We start from the raw sequence: 17,524 nt of genomic DNA, 5'->3' as shown, positions 1-17,524 counted from the left end.
CACACTGAAGTGTTGATATAATCAGGGGACACAGGCTGAAATGCACCACAATGAATAAATCAAAAACATATTTCCCTCAACAAAAGTAACACAAATCGGAAGCAGGATTTGCCAGGTGTGCCCAAGCTCTGCGTGGCGCTCCTGTTGTGCATGTCTACACGCACCACATGGGGGGGAACCTGTGTACCTGTTTTCAATACAACAAAGCCACCGACTCAAGCAGTGATCGCAAAGTCTGCTACCAAATGATTGAATTCAACTCATTCAAGTGAATATTTGAAAAATAAAACCAGAAAAAAATAAACGAGAATTAAAAACAACAACAACATACTCCTGTCATAACTACATATCTTAAAGTTGATCTTAATCAGGCAAATCTCAATGGCAAAATAGTCTTGAAAATAAAACTCAAATTTCAATTGATCTATTCTGTCCAAAAAACAAGTAAAAAAAATTGTGTCACCATGGGTTTGATGTAACGTTTGGAAATAGAGGAAGTTGCCAAGCCAATGAATTTTAGCCCACAATATCACTGAACTTCAGCTCTTTTTGTTGGGACACTGCAAAAAAAATCCTCCCATAACTCCACTTCTGCGCCAAAAACATTTACGCTCCCTGTGGACTTGTAGGAGTAAAACTAAAGTTTCAACTTCAAAAAGGAAACAAAACTGTCAAATAGCTGCCATGATGAAACCTTTACTAGGGAACAAGTTTGAAATAATTAACATTCTCAACTGTTTATAAATGTAAATATTTGTGACCAAAAGAATGTTTAACAAGAGAAAACGCGCATTGTGGTTTTCTTCACAACACTAAAAATGTGTTCCTGTGTTAGTATTTTAAACTGTTCGGAGCAAATCCTCCATTTCTCTATTAAGTGTGTGGATTGTGCAGGAGTGGTCATAAATCAAGTGCCCCCTCTTCCTTCCTTTACTGGGTGGACCATGGAAACACATGATATCATTTTCAACTAGAAACCAACACAGTTCAAGATCAATCTGAAAATAAACATATCCCAGTAAGTTAGGTGACAGCATTTGAAATCTTCAATCGGGGAATTATTGTGGTTCCCTCATGAAGACATTTGATGTCAATGTAACACACAATACAAGAAATTGAATGTGTACATCGGTGCTAAATAACCACTGGCATCACTTCTACAATCATGCCAGATTCACAGAATGTGAAGTATCAATACAGGAGCCAATTTATTCTGATAGACTATCCTAGCAAAGATGTCCAAATAAAATCAGCCTATTTTTTAACGAAGCAAGATAATTTCAACGAATAAAGGGAATGCAAAGATCATGGGGATTAAACCGTTGACAACTAAATTCAAAAGCCCCTTTCACATTGCACATACAAAGAGGTTATTTTCATGGTGCCATTCTCTATCAATACATAAAGGTTCATAAAAAAGCCAGTCTGTGATTACCTATTGTTTCGAGAAAGTGGAAGCATTGGCCACACAGTAAAACAAAAATAAATGAATTAAAGTAGAAGTTGGCAATAGCGTTTATTGCTAGCAGTGTTCCCAAAGCAAATCAGGAAGGCACTGCTGACGCAAAAATCCAGAGCTCGAAGGGCGGCGGGGTGTTAGAAGCTAGATACAGTAGGATAAAGCAGGCGTGAGCGTTCAGGAAATCATCAAGAATATTCCATTTGAAGTCTGTTAATAGATTTCCTGACAGGGGTGTATGATGGGTGTTAGCATAGTCCTGCTGGAAATGTCTGCTGACTGACACGGGCCACATTTGACAAGGACATGCAGCTGGCTGTTTGGCTTGGAACACTACAATGTTGTTATTTTAAAAATGACCCAAGGAAAATTGTATTAGGTGCAAAAATATCTGGAAATGTAGCCTGTTTTTAGACTCGTTTTGTTTTTAGGTGCAATAGTCTGAGACTGCCGTTGTCCCAAAAGATTGAAGAGTGGCAAGGGCAGTGACAGAGTGAAGCATTGAACAAGGGAAGAACAAGAGCTGGTCGATAATAGAAAAAAAAATCCCCCTTATTTTTGATTCATATAAAAATCATGATTAATTGAAACAATTGCTCATTGATTTCAAAATTGCGTATTGATTCAACGACCAAAATGCAACTACTCAAAGCTAACATCATACCCTCATGTCTATTCATCGCTGCAGATTTTTTGTTCCTGAACACTGCTCTTTTGGTCGAGTTATGCATATTATACTATTCTAAATGGGTTTCCATTAAACAATTTAAAGCATGCTCAGACAAGTTAGAATCGCATTATCATCACATGCTTGCTATACTAGCAAAACAGTGCATTCCAGATACTTTCACAATGTCGGGAACTTACAAACAATGCACACTGTTCGCAACATTAATTGTTTTTTGGGGATTTTATGACCAGTTGAAGCCAAAGTTAAAAGTACATTTTGATTCATGGGAATCACCCCTGTCTTAAAGACCTTCCCGCTCTACTTCCTTCCTGAGACCAAAATGAATGCAATGTTCTGGTTGCGTGGATCAGTGGATTTTCACTTTTCTTCCACTGAAAGATGACATAAATGACATTTAATTTTCATGAAATGTATTTTTCAATTCTCATGAATATTTTGTTTGCCAAAACAAAATACTGGATTTAGACTCACAGCAGCCCATTTTCATGTAAGTGGGTCAGAATTGTATGGTTGTGAGAGAACAGGAGGGATGGGATGGGCAAATGTGAGAGGTCAAGATGGCCATGAATGCCAGGTGAGATGGATGGATGGTGGATGGATGGATGGATAGATAGGTAGATGGAGAAAACAATGTGCAGTGGGTAAATAAGATCTGTACCATCTTTTGGTACAACAGTTTCATGAATAACTTTGTTGACACAAAACAACGTGCTTCATGAAGCAATTTCATTTAGTTCGACATTTTACCATTTTGAAAGGGTAATGTGAAATTTCACCATAAACCCAAATTTGAGCTACCGCGCTCTCTCTCTCATACACGAGAAGTAATTATGAAGCATAAGAGTCAACCAAAATTCTTATTTTTCTTTTCACAATTGCAAGGAACTTCAAGGCTTTCTGTACAGCAGTACATTTGGACAAACCTGGTGTTTTGACTCTTAAAATAATAGTTATTTGGCGTAAACTTGACATTGGGTAGTGGTTTACAGATTTGAGAAGTACTGTACAGAGGTGCACAAACTTTCTCTGCTGTCAGCCTGATGAGTAGAACTCCTGTGAGAGCTCGCCTGTGTTTACCATTTCATCATATTATGCCGATTTATTCTTCCTGCCCAATAACATGATTTTATTCAAGGCTGCTTAATTCAAGGCCATTTCTTATGTCCATTGATATGCCCCTGTGAATGGGGCATATAATATGACTATATATACAATATGAACTCAGACATTCTTACTTTCTTTAAAATGACCACTGCATTAATAAACATCGTTTGCCTTTGGGCTCTGGCATTTTAAACCAAACGTTTGATTTCTCCGTTCACTTTTCGGGCTGCATAGAGCATCATTTCGCTGTGAATGAATATTCATGTTTGGATCAACCAATCTGAGGTGTGATGCCAGAAATGCATAAATACAGAAATGCTACATCAGAAAAAAAGCTAAGCTTTTAGTCTTACGGGTATTTTCCAGACACTGAAATCCGAGTGAGGCGTCAGTGATGGACAATAGGAGAATACATCTGTTGGCTTATGAAAGGAGGTACGGGGAGGACTTGTGCAGTTGTGGGCATGTGTGTATCTGGTCTCATCAAGGGATGAGACACGCACCCATAGCCACAGCTCAAACACCAACAGCCCTTAACAAGGTGTGTCTAATGCTCCTATTTAATGTTTGGGGGTTCAGTGGCGCGTGGCCTGGGTTTTTTTTTCTTTTTTGGCAGGGGTGCGAGCCGAGAACCCCGACAGCTGTGGCCCAAACTGCAGACAAAAGCCGAGAGGAAGTACCGCATCATCAAAGATTGCAGTAAAAAGCTGTGGCGATTTGTTTGCGGTCAGGTATATATTTTGGTGGATGAGTCAGAGCTTAGTCTGCTTTTCTTGATGTAAAATGGAAAGGCGAGCTTTGGCAAACAAATAAAACAAAAACAAAAAAAACAACAGGAAAAAACAATAACGTGTGAAACTCAAAATTTCAAACCACAAAAACTGCAAATTGAACACAATAAAGCTCCATCTTTTGAATAATTCACCTGTAGCTATTATACAGTACCTGCTAGGCAAAAAGCCCAGAGCTCCAGACATTTTTTTGGAATGTATTTTGAAAGCAGGACCATGAACCAGAGAGTAGCCTGATGAATAAGACTAATATCCATGCATTGGCATAGGCTGATTACCAGTTTTTTTTTTTTTTTGAAAAGTCACAATTTTAAAACTCCTACATTTTCCATCTACACTATATTTGGGGATTTTTGGGGGGCTACTAAGGATTTTAAAATAAATAAATAAGTGAGAACACGGATACCCAAAAACCAATACAACCAATATGATATCACATTTACAAAAGCATCAGCCACTACTTTGACAAATATATAATGCTGCCTTGGAATTAACGTTTATAAACTGCTACAAGTGTTAGCACATATACAACAATCTGTGAAATGAATACTACAGGCTCATTCATCACCTGGGCAGATAACTAGCATGGCTAAAATGTATTTATTTCCGCTCTGGCGTCATTTCAGACAGTGCTCCTCATTTTTGGAGAAATAAATACATTTACAGTTGATCGACATTTTGGTATTTCGAAAAAAGTCAATTGTTTATTTTCTTTTTATGTACACTGATATAGAAAAACAGTGAACATTAAAAAAAAAAAATTCAAGCTGTGATTGCAAAATTGCAATACTGTAAATAATGGTTACAATACAGTCAGAATCTGATATTGGCCAATCCATGCAGGGATATTTTTTGGCCCAAGTTCACATCAACGATAGAGAAAAAGAAAAAAAACTCTTGGGAAATTAAGTGCCATTTTAGTTATTTAGAGGCAAGACAATGGACCAACAATGAACAGTTTCAATGTAAAATGGTTGCTTATTTTTATGATAACCCCATGTTTGAATGCTATGACACTGAGCATCTTTCATTGGTTTCCGTTCATACAACTGCAACCAGCGTAACCTCAGAACTCAAGTCTTAAACCCTCAAACTGACCGAACAGTCCGATTTCTAGACTTCCGCCAGAAGACTGAACTTAGATTTAAAAATATCAACCTGTTCATTCCGAGAGCATCAAACAGACAGCTGCTGATTTGTTATCCTGTCAATGTGTGTGGCGTTTTCTGGTGTGTGCGTGTATATTTGTACAGCTTCGCTTGTGTATTGTTCTATTTTGTCCACAGCTGCAAGTAAGTGCGTAACTCCATTGCTAGTGATACAGCCCTTTGGTACTACTCCTGACTAACTGCCACCTCTAGAGGAAGAACCGATCATTACAACTTGGATCAGGTCTCCCTTGGTCAGGCTAAAATCATAAGGATTTATTTAGACTGAGACTTCAAATAAGATTCTGGTTTCTTTAAGGTTTGGAATTGGCCAAGATCAGTGTGGTTACCAAAATAGGGATAAAAACAAATGTTTCAGTTTCATTCTGTTTCCATTGTAGTTTGTAGGGGAAAACTGCAATGATAACAAATCTTAGTCTCAATAAAACCATCCGTCCATCCACTGATTATTCATCACATTCCTTCGTTTCTCCGCTTTCAACTCATGTTTTGAGAGCGTTAATGCATTACAAGACCTTATCTAAAAATGTTGTGTGTGATCAAAACAATGCCATGGTCAAGAAAATCACAAACTTGAATTGCGTCCATGAAGATATCAAAAGGAAGGATGAAGGAATGACTTGAACTTCGAAGCCTCTTTATACAACCCGTATGTAAGGGCGACAACGGTCGTATTGCATCACGTGACTGATGCATTGTGTCACACAGCACCTCTGCGTTCTGTCAGCAACACGTCGCGCACATGACAGAAAGTAGAACGCCGCCACATCATCCCAAGTGATTGGTCTGTTCAATCACATGCTGTGATGACGTAGTATTCACCTTTCCCTGGCAAGGTTTGTCAATACACAAGGCTTCTCTAAAGCTCCTATTCCACTGAGCGGCGTGGGAATGTTTTCGAAGGCAGCAAATGTTGCGTTCTCGTCAGCGTTCATTAAATGTCGCAAATGTTAACCAAACGATTGCCAAACATTCACCTGTACTTTTCTTGTTGCAAGGACATTTTGCACACTATAACGGTTTGTAATCGTCTCGTCAAACGGTACGTAGAACTCTGATGTGAATGCACATTTCTTTACATTTGCCAACAGTGGCATATATTTGCCCTTCAGTGGGTAAAGGGCTTATGGGGTAATTTATGTCACCTGGGAGGAGGATCTGCACCGTGCAACTCATTGCTGTTGCAAGCTAACTTTAAAGTGCCGGCATGTGTGATATGAGCGTGGGTAAATAAGCCTATTACCTATGCCTCGGACTTCTTGAACAATTTTGCAATACGATGAAATGAATCATCTAGTCTAGTGTTTTTCAAACTGTTTGAGCCAAGGCACACTTCTTTCATTGAAAAAAATCTCACGGCACACCTCTAGCTGAAAATGTGTCAAATGAACACGAAGAAAACAGTATTTTATCATTTATTGTTTTACCGTCGTCCTGCATTCATGCATCACAAATTCGCTTGTCTCACGTCGAAACACAAGGCATTTGGCTAGCTGTTGCTTCTCCCTAGCGGTATGGGAGGGTACTACATGATTACTTTGTGGGTGAAAGACCGCACAGGCATACAAATTGGATATTTTCACGCGGCACACCTGACAATATCTTGCGGCACACGGGTTGAAAAACACTGATCTAATCAATTAGGTTCCTTTGATCTAGCAGGCAGTCACCATTGATGTCACTTGGTTCCTTATATCGCAACATATAAATGGCGACCGGAATTAGCCATAAAATGCAAGGGGGAAACTCCACTATGTGTTGTCCAAGCCAATACCTGCCGCAGCAACACTCCAACTTGGAGTTGAGCTTCTTCAAACTGACGTAACTCCGCATCAACATTAACCACTTCCTGCCACTCAGTGCAATCCTATAACAGCAGGGGGCACAATATCCTAAATACATGTGGAGTCTTTAGCAAAAAACATACATTGTCATTTTAACATCATGTAGAAAGGTATATGATTTTAATTTTACCATTACGTAGAATCAAGACAGTTATAGTCATCTTTATTTTTTACAAATATTATCCATCACTGTAATACAGAATGAAACCAAAGACCAAACTCTGTTTTTGCTGCAAATGTAAATTTGGCAAGTTGTACTGAGACGTGCATTGCTCAAGGCCTAACCCAAGAACTAGCCCGGCCCGTCAATAGACTCATGACAAATGCGACTTCTGAACTATCATGGGTGTAGGTGGAGGTTTGCTGATCAAAAATCTATCGACACTGGTGAATGAATTGACTTCATAATCCAGGCTCTCCACCATAATGTGACGAATGTGGTATGTTGGGTTTGACCGAAGCTGGACACACCGTGATGGTGACAGCAACACAATGAACTATGTGGTAAAACTATGAGGCAAATATTGAGAGAGTCTGGAAAAGTGAAGCACTTGGAAACAGAATCATGAGCAAGGCATAATAATGCGACAACCAGTTGTCAGCGTGGCACAGTCTTTAAAGGCCGGTAACGTGGCATGATAACAGAGGTGCGGCTCCTGAGGGAAAGCCCTCCTGTGCCACCTACTGGAGATAAACAGATCATAACACAGCAAAGCCGTGAAAGGTGAACCACGTCATAGCGAGGGTTCACTGCATTGAAAAAGAGAATCTCATTTGCCTTATCTACACTAAGGGGTTTGAATAAAAGGGATGGAGATTTGACAAACGTTCCTCAATGAACATAGTGTGGATCGAGCACACCATCCCAAATTTCAAATGTTCTTTCGACACCTCTGGTAGTCACAGCCATGTAGTTCAAAGTAATTTATGTTGTCTTCAAATGGCTCCTTTAAGAAAAAAAAATCATGCACCAAGCATTACAAATACTACCAAGACCGGGGAAACTGATTACTGTAACATAGTCCATTCTGGATGTCTGGAAATGGTAAGTCTTTGTGTGATGAGAAAGTTCAGGCCCTCATTAATGCGAGTGGCTGTGTCCTTAGAGGGCATTAGCCCGGGCATTATCTTGTTGTGCCAGACAGTTCCGTAGTAAACACCCTGGCAGAGCGCCTCGTCCTCATAGTAAACTGATGTGACTACACAGTCGCGACAGAGTTGTGTAGCCATCCTGGCACGGAGATATGGGTCATGCGAGGCTGCCCTCTCCCTCACCCCGGCAGTAGAGCCCAAACTCTGATGAGATTATCTTGGCCAGCTAGGAGGCTCAGCAGTTGCAAAGCAAAAAACACCACTGATTACGCGGATCCCCTCGCACTTCGGTGCATATTCTCTCGCGTTAGCTTGTACCTTTGGCCTGAACAGATTTAAACCACGACCAAGCACATTCAATGAGCATCTTAACTTTATCATACATTGTGGGTAAAGGACAAATCAAAGGATAATCTCGGTTGCTTTTGAGGCTGAAGATTTTTTTTTTTTTTTTTTTTTGCGGGGGTGGTCAGAGAAGTCGACCCCAGTGACCAGTCACAGTTAAAATGACTGCTAAAAATGGGATTAGGCAGCTCGGAATGCCGGGGTAATCACTCAGCACTAGCTAGGAGAGAAGCCCTTCTTTAAACTGAAGAAGGGGTGGGTTTTATATAGCTGAGAGAGTTGATTACTGTCCCATCTTAAAAACCGCATCCGATGAGTCAAGACAAGTGTTTGGTCCTCCCCCACGTTTACTGGGTGAGTGTGCCTCCTGGGTTCCTGTAAATAAGTGACGTCACAGTGCTTAATGATGCCCAGACGAGACTCAGCAGGGTCTTGAGAGGGGAGCGAAACTGTCAACAGGACTATTTCTTCACATAATCTCTAAGTACTATGTGATGAACATGAGTGTACTCATTGACAGAGCCCTCTGGTGAAGAAACATTCCCTCATATGAAGATCGACTGAAATGAAGATCGTCAACATGATCTTCTTTGACGTACACTGCTAGTGTGTGGTACTGACAGTTGTTTTGAGTATAAAAAGGCCCATCATAAAGCCTGGCTAGAGGAAACAGGATAAGCGCTTGAGCCAAGGCAGTAAAAAGCTCTCTGGGAAACTTGAAAGTCACACAAATTAAGTCTGCGTCTGCCATCTGGAAACAATAAACAAACAAAAACTCAGCAGCCAAACAAACATCATGGAAGCGAGAGAGCGATGCAAAGATGAGAGTGCAAATGAGTGACAGGGGAGAGGACGGTGTAAAGAGATGCGCATCATTAGTGGACACTGATAGCGGGGGACAGAGAGAAGGTGTTGTCGAAGACGAAATAAAAAGACTGATGCTAAGCAGATGACCCCGAATATGTGTAGCAAGACTTGCAACATGATTGTAATCAAATGTAGCTATCACAGTCATATCACATATCATGCCAGTGATCTGGTGGGAAGGGCAACACAGTACCAAATTGATTCTTTGGAATCATTACCTTGTTTGGATTACCGCAATTGGATATGCGTCACAATAAAATCATACATTGATTGTTTATTTACTGTTTCATTTTTTTAATGAATCGCATATGATGGACAGAGCAAGCTAAAGACAGCGGGCCACACTAAGAGCGGCATCGGTGTGGCACCAGCACCTTTTCTCTTGCAGTGAGGTGTATACTGTAATTTTTAAACAAAACTTAAGGTGGTAGGGCCTGGAATCCCATGTACAAACTCCCTCCCGCTGTGCCTACTAGACAACCAGCCCTCTATAAAAAGTCAAACGAATTACACATTATGGTGTTGCGTCTCAGACAGGAAATGCTGCTAAATTACACCTCATCGTTCTGGAACTGACTGATCGTCACCATGGAAATAAACCAACTTCAGAGGCGTGAGAATTTAATCCACCACCTTCAATGCCTGGCAATTTAGGTGTGTGTGTGCGTGTGTGTGTGTGTGTGTGGGAGGGGGACGGGGAGGGGGCTCGTTGACTACCCAAAAGAAACCAAATTATGGGTCTATTTAACAGTTTAAAACAATGTGTTTTGCTGCAAACCTGGAAGTAATATACTGGCCACACACATGCATACATCAACTGCTAGCAAATAAATACTGTACTACACAGAATATAGAACTATGACAACAACATGCTCGTAAGGAAGCCATTAGGAATGATTACTCATACTTGGCATGAGCAACTTGGCTATCAGCACCTATTAACAACTTTGACCTTCGATGGCAGCACACTATAAATAAATTCATAACTTGCTGAGTACCTTTGATCTTGGATGAGGTGTGTCACATTGGTGCCTGACTGATTCAAATCCAAACTATAAACTACAATTTCCCCCCTTCAAAGTAATAACACTCGCCTCTTCTCGCACACTGAATGAACCAAACACCAGAAGATATCATCATGGTTAATTGCTGGATGAACGGCCGCCATGCATGATGTTGCACGATACACTAGCCTCTCATGCCTGACCTCGGCGTACTGCACGAGAGCTTAGTTCAGCAGGCATGGATCAACTGGTCCTTTCCTTTGGCATTATGCAACAATAATTTCACAAGACCTTCCATCATGCCAAACGAAAGCTAGAGGCATGACATTGGATAAGACGTAGCTATATTGAGTACATTTTATCCACCACATTCTCTTTCATTTGATGTACAGTAGAACATTTGATTTTGAATGCCCTTGCAGTCGTTCAAATCCCAATTTGAATAAGTGTTCAGAATTTCGAACTCTCCCATGAATGAAGTGAACCACATACTACAGACATCAGCTCAAAGACAGAGCCGTGTCTCACTCCAGCATCACCATTTTCGCTTGCAAATGAGAGGTGAAGCAAATCCGTGAGGGAATTTAACTATATTAACGAAATGTTTTAAGTTAATTGAGTGAGAAGACGCTTATGACATCACTTTTCAAAAAAAGTTAAGGTACTGTTTTCTATTTTACTGGGGTTAACTGTTGACAAGCTCCTTTGCCATTCTTCAGTGAAGACATTGTTTTGCTCTTGTAACGTGATTAGATTGACATTGTGTGGTGTTATTTTTAATAGAAAGAATAATCTAATCTAAAAAAAAATATGTGATGCTACGAACTGAAATATGTGTCATTACATTTTCTAAAACATCAGGTCAAAATTCCACATTTGTAAAGAGCAAAACCACACAATCTCTGCTTCTGTTATCTTTAAAAACAAAGAAATGCTTCTTCATTTAATACTAAATTCCCAAATATCTATGACCTATTAGCCAAGAACAAAATTCTTTTGTTGCATTGTTCACACATTCTTCCCCGATTCTGTTTATACAGATGTGCACTCCGAGGGTCTGAAAAGACTTTTTTTTTTTTTTCCTGAACCCCTCGGCAGCTGAAGATGTGCTGTTGATCAAAGGCTCCTGTGCTGGAGCTGAGACACTTGCTTTGGTTGTTTTCTTTGCCTCTGGGGGATACAGGCTAACAGATCCATCTGTTGGCCGCATGGATCCACCTTTCGCCGGGACAAGTGTAGTGTGGGGCCTCTTCCCTCTCCCTGACCACCCCTCCCCTCCATCCAGCACGTTTACTCAGCTGGCCCCCCCCAACACCAGCCGCCAGAGTTTGTTTTTGCAAAGCAACATGTGTTAACTTAATGCTCTGTAACACGTTTCAAAGGCAAGCTTAGCTGGGTCAACAACAGGTAATAGAGCCATTTATTGATGCATTGCTTTGAAAATGGCGGCGTGAAAGGAGAGGCTTGGTGGGTGAGCCATTCTTTAATAAAGCATGGTAACATATGACGATGAAACAATTACTAAAACTGTGAACCCCTACGTACCGAGGCAATACATTTCAGACACACCCGCAAAAGATAAAAACCTGCGATACAAAAAGATCATGTAATTTGTTAACATTTGTAATTCTACTTTTTACAATTCTTCTGAGCTTTGAACATGTTTAAACTTTTTTTTAAGGTACAGCGTAAGGATTAGCGCCTGTTCTCTCTCTGCACAGTTCTCCAAACAAGTACCCAAATGTGTCTGCCTCAAGCTTGTTTATTTGTCCGAGTTAAAGTTTACTGTAAAACTGAAACATACAAAAGATAATTAATCCATGTATATTGCAATATCACAACCAAATGCGTTCCCCAAACACAAGTTCGCTAGCTTAATTCTAACATATAATGCAAAACATCATAGATGTGCTCACAGAAATTAGCATGAATGTTTTTGACCTTCAAAAATCAGTAAATAAGACAGCTATTTTGCATATGCATATATGCTTATATTTCACCCTGTACTGTGCTAAGTCCATTTTTAAACTGTTTTTAAAAGTTTTTTTTGTGCATTCAAATACTTTTGTTTTGTCTTTTTCATAATTGTTTGCTGCTGTAAATTGCGACTTTCTTTCTTCTTCTAGTTCTATTTTAACGCACATGGATAACCAACACAACAAGGGCAAACAACAATAATTATCGGCATACATTCTGTCTGCTCAGTGGGAGCAATGACTATTATTCAGTTGAGACCTACAGAGCAAGACAACATGGTACTACACTGAAGGAACGCAACCCTAAATTGTGACTTTCATAAGTATTCAAATATACTTTTTTTGCCAACACAGATGTGTTTGGATATCCAAAATGTCTGTCAGTTGAATGATCATAAGAAGTATTAAAAATACGCAATTAGACGGTGCAAACGTTAAATCACTATATTTATATTATAATATAGAAATAATGACAATAGAAATAATCCTTGCCTGGGTCAAACTGTCTCCACAATAGAAATATTTATTGAAGTGTATTTTAACATATCTAAACAGTTGTATACATTTAAAATCATATTCTAAATAATTGGTAAAGCCCATAGCCAGGCATACGAGCTTCAGGGAGATCCTCATACATATTTTTACTTCTCATACAACTAACTGTAAAGAGATTACCATTTAAAGGTGAACCTTAAAAACAAAAGTTTCAAAAGAAAAAGCAAAACAGAGTTAATGCTTTGATGCCCACTGAAATGAACTCATGAGCTATGCTGAGATCTGGCACAACATGCTCGCGTGAACTCATACGCGATAATTGTCCTTGTGGAATATGTGCCACAGAGCAACAAAGAAGAAAAATCCAATGCTTGTGGAACTAAAGTTAGCATCCTGCTTATTTTTTCTGTCACAGTCATGAGCTACCTAGGCCAGCCAATCTTTTGAAATAAGCTGTATTTTACCAATAATTGTGGTCAATTTACAAATGATACGACTCCAGGTTCCATGCCATGTGATGTAAAAAGGGTTTAGCCGGTAGACAAAATAATCCAAAAAGTCAGAAAATGCAATCGGCACAATGTGGGAAAACTCTTGAAAAGTCAATAAAGGTTGAAATAATTCATTCAAATCAAAAGATTTAGTGGAAGATGAAGTGGCAGTAGGAATTGTTTACACATTTCCACTGGTTGTTTTCCCACCTGATTGGATAATGGCCACACACCCACAAACACACTTCGAACTCTCGGCTTCCAGTGCCAATCAATGAGGAAATGAGGTGTCAACATGCGGGTGTTTATTCAAACACTCATTTATTTTTCTACCGGAAGCCAAAGCCAGCTCGAGCACAGACGACACCAGATGAGTGAGGGGATTTTCATTGAGGATTTCCCTCTCTCCTATACAAATAAATCCTGCGCAAATGTATGTGATTCTAGTATGAGGAGTATTCAAGGGGATTCGGTTTTAGTCGGGAAGGACTAGAGCTGGGACAAAATATCAATATTGTGAAACACATTCTTATCCATCATGGTACAGATCACGAGTGGCTGCTATGTCAACTCATAGAAAAGACATTGGAACCTAATGGATACTAATTAATTTATTGGAAAAGCTTGAAATGAAGTGATAATTATGGAAAATGTTTGCGTGGTGCATTTGATTTTCTCTGTTTGTGAAGTTCGACAAAAAGGGTCACTGTGAAAAGATGGTTACTGTTACATTAGATGTGCTGCCAAATGTTTATTATTTGAACCCTAAATTCAACATTGTGAGAAATTGTACACAATAAAAGATACAAGTGATGAAATAAATAATTGCCTTCTGTAATTATTTTCTTTTCAAAAAGTCTGTACAGGAATGACAGTTTTCAAATTGAAAGCAAAGTGCCGAAATAGACGTCCACGATATTCTTATTACCGGTAGTTGAACTGCCTAATACATCATCACTGTCTTATAATAATATTGATGGAAAAATATTGCAACATTTTATCTGGCTTAACTACGTGACACCGACTCATAGGAAGTAGGATCAAAATACTGCACAGCCCCTTTTAAAACAATGGTTAAAGTTGGAAAAAGTCCCATCTCGATCAATGCCAAACGCCACAATCTAAAGTATTCTAGCAAGCGCAGGCGCTGCTTCGCGTCTCTTAATTGAAAACGTTATAGGGAGGCATTACACTTGAGCTTTTTATATGCATTGCTATAAAGCCCTAGCAGGCCCCCAGAGGGGAAACTGCCCATTAACTTATAAGGTCCAGGCCTTGGCTCTCTTAATTGACAAGCTCCAGTGTACTTTCATCACTTGTGGACTTCATAGCGGCAGCCAACGCTTCCTCCCAGGATGCCATTGCATCTTTGACTTGAGGGTGTTGGTGACAAAGAGCAGTTTGCCGCCAGTGCTGAGGCGAAGCGAGGGCGGCTCTAGGCTGTTCTTGAAACAAAACAACAACAGTGTGCATTCCGCTTCGCGGTCTCGGTCGTCTGATCATCTAACCTTGTAGACGCCACTTTCCCTTCAAGTCACAACGGATCCAATTAGGAAGACATGACCCTTTGTTGAGGCTGTAAACTGTACCCATTATATTTATTACCTCCGCCAAGTGTTAAATGCAACTGCGAGAGGCATTTTGCTGGGTTGGTAGTAAACTGGATTATGTAAAAGGACCCGAATAAGAGCTCATAACCCATTCAGAAATACTTCCATTATGATTTTTACAGTTTTGGCATCACCATTATGTGAAGGGATTCAATTGATGCCATGGCATGAATTTCAGGCCCTAACACCAAGCCCTCAGTTTCAATTTAAAGCATTTAAGTATTTGACAAAAATATGGAAAAAAATGACATACCATCTTACATTTATGTCGAAAGAACAAGTAAAATAGTATATAATGCAAAAAAAGTTTCTTTTTACATACACAATTACACATAACTGCATGTTTATACATAACTGTGTATGCACCAAATCGATTCAGGTGGTCAGATCGGCTCAAGGGCCTGCGACTTTGATGGTGTCACATTATATACAGTAATTGGCTGGAAGACAGCAGCATAATGTGTCGAGGATTGTGGTTGGTTCGTTTTGCAGCAATGGGATTGGAGTTTTTCCAGAGAAAACACGGACGAATTTTGCTAATAATTTTTTTGTAGGGATTTCCAATGGCCCTGACAAACAGCTTCTAAAAATAATGTGCACTTTTTTTTATAATCAGTTACTAATTGATTCATTAATGGTTTCAACATTTTATAATAATAATAATAATAATAATAATAATAATGATTAATACATTTTATTTATAAGCGCCTTTCAAGACACCCAAGGACACTTTACAATAACAAAAAACACAAAACAACACAATATTTTAAAAGCAAAGTGTGAAATGTGCAGCCACAGCAGGTAGAGTTAACTTGCAATGAGTTTTTTTTAAAGTGGGGTGTATGAGAAATGTTTTGATTCTATGGTGGGAGATCACTGCCTTTTATTAAAAATCACCTCAATTTCAATATGTTTTTCAAATCTAAAATATTGGAATTTATATTTGACCCAATAAATACATAATCTGAGACTATACATCATAAATAGTTTATCTACCGACTCAAATTAACAGACATGGGAAAAACACATTTGTATTGCCAATTCCACCTATTAATGGTACAGTGCATTTTTTAAATATATTCATCCATCTATTTAATTTTGAATCTGCTTATCTTCACAAGGGTTGTGGGAATGATGGAGCTTCTCGCAGCTGTCTTTGGCCAGTAAAGTAGGATACACCTTGAAGTGGTTGCCAGCCAATCGCAGGGCACACATAGACAAACGACCATTGGCACTCACAACCATATCTCGGGACAATGTTCCATTAACCCGCCATGCATGTTTTTGGAATGTGGGAGGAAACCCGAGTACCCAGAGAAAATCCACGCAGGCAGTGAGACAAGATGAAAACTCCACACACGAAAGTCGGAGCAGGAATCAAATCCTGCACCGCTGCGCTGTGAAGTACTTAACAGTCTTCCACTGTGCTGCCCATTTTTTCTATATTTAAATACAATTGATCATTTGCCTCTCTAATAGTATTCGATAGTGGAGGTAGAATTGATAATTGGTCAAAGAAATGGCAGAGAGAGAGAGAGAGAGAGAGAGAGAGAGAGAGAGACAGAGAGAGAGCGTATATCTAATAACAGCAAACATGTTTTGGTTAGATGGTTAGGAAATGTGTGAATATGGTTTTGCCTTGTTGTTGGTACTCATGCTTAACAAACTTAAACTGTAAAAGCAATGTAAAGTACATTTTTTCCCTTTTAAGACAAGCCTCGTGTTTTCTTATCTATTCTTAGCGTTTTGTAAAGGAATTTCCAGTATTGTTACTACGTACATTACAGACAGTAAGTAAAGACATTTTACTATCCCTGCCAGAGCAAGGACTCAAAAGTGCTTCACACATTTATGGAACTCACGGTCAAACATAAACTGCAGAATAACATATTTTTGTAACCAACACAAGCAAAACACACAAATGCAATTAAACCCAATCCATTGCATCAAACGTCAAATGTGACAACATGCACCCTCTTGATCTTTTTTTTTTAAATATACAACAGAGTAAACAAACAAATGAAGGCTACCAAGCAGTGACTCTACTCCTTGGAGCCTTACTGCTGTTCGGCTACAAAGCTACGAAAATATACCCCAGAGTTAGCTGACCTTACTCAACGCGATACCTTTTACGAACATTAATGATAGCAAAAGCGTCTTAAAAGGCATAAAATCCAACTTACTGTTGCAAAAGTCGTTTGAGAGCTGTTCTGACGGGCGCCGCCATCTTTTTTCCAGCTACGTTAGAACAGAGAGCGTCGATTGGCAGGTTAAGGAAATTCTTGTCTAGTGTGATTGGTCGAGGTGGCAGATAGGGCGGGTCGTGACAGGGGAACCAGCTCATTGGCCATCACGTCTCTGAACGTTTGTGCTCAGGGCACATATTTCCACATTGAACAGACAGTGGTTAGCACGTGGGCTTCACAGTGCAGAGGTACCGGGTTCGATTCCAGCTCCGGCCTCCCTGTGTGGAATTTGCATGTTCTCCCCGGGCCTGCGTGGGTTTTCTCCGGGTGCTCCGGTTTCCTCCCACATTCCAAAAACATGTGTGGTAGGCTGATTGAACACTCTAAATTGTCCCTAGGT

General features: G+C 39.6%; 1 protein-coding gene across 1 annotated transcript in view; it reads right to left on the bottom strand.

Moving 5' to 3' along the window:
* Positions 1 to 17,208, bottom strand: part of clybl (citrate lyase beta like) — a 58,247-nt gene extending 41,039 nt beyond the window's left edge. The window contains exon 1 of the mRNA XM_052082499.1: positions 17,122 to 17,208. Coding sequence (XP_051938459.1) covers positions 17,122 to 17,165 — 44 coding nt within the window. The 5' untranslated portion in view covers positions 17,166 to 17,208. The remainder of the gene's footprint in view (positions 1 to 17,121) is intronic.
* Positions 17,209 to 17,524: the final 316 nt, after the last annotated feature.

The sequence above is a fragment of the Hippocampus zosterae genome, chromosome 12, assembly GCF_025434085.1.
Source record: "Hippocampus zosterae strain Florida chromosome 12, ASM2543408v3, whole genome shotgun sequence".
NCBI lineage: Eukaryota > Metazoa > Chordata > Actinopteri > Syngnathiformes > Syngnathidae > Hippocampus > Hippocampus zosterae.
Note: the sequence above shows the minus strand (reverse complement) of the source record. Positions and strands in the feature narration are given on the sequence as shown.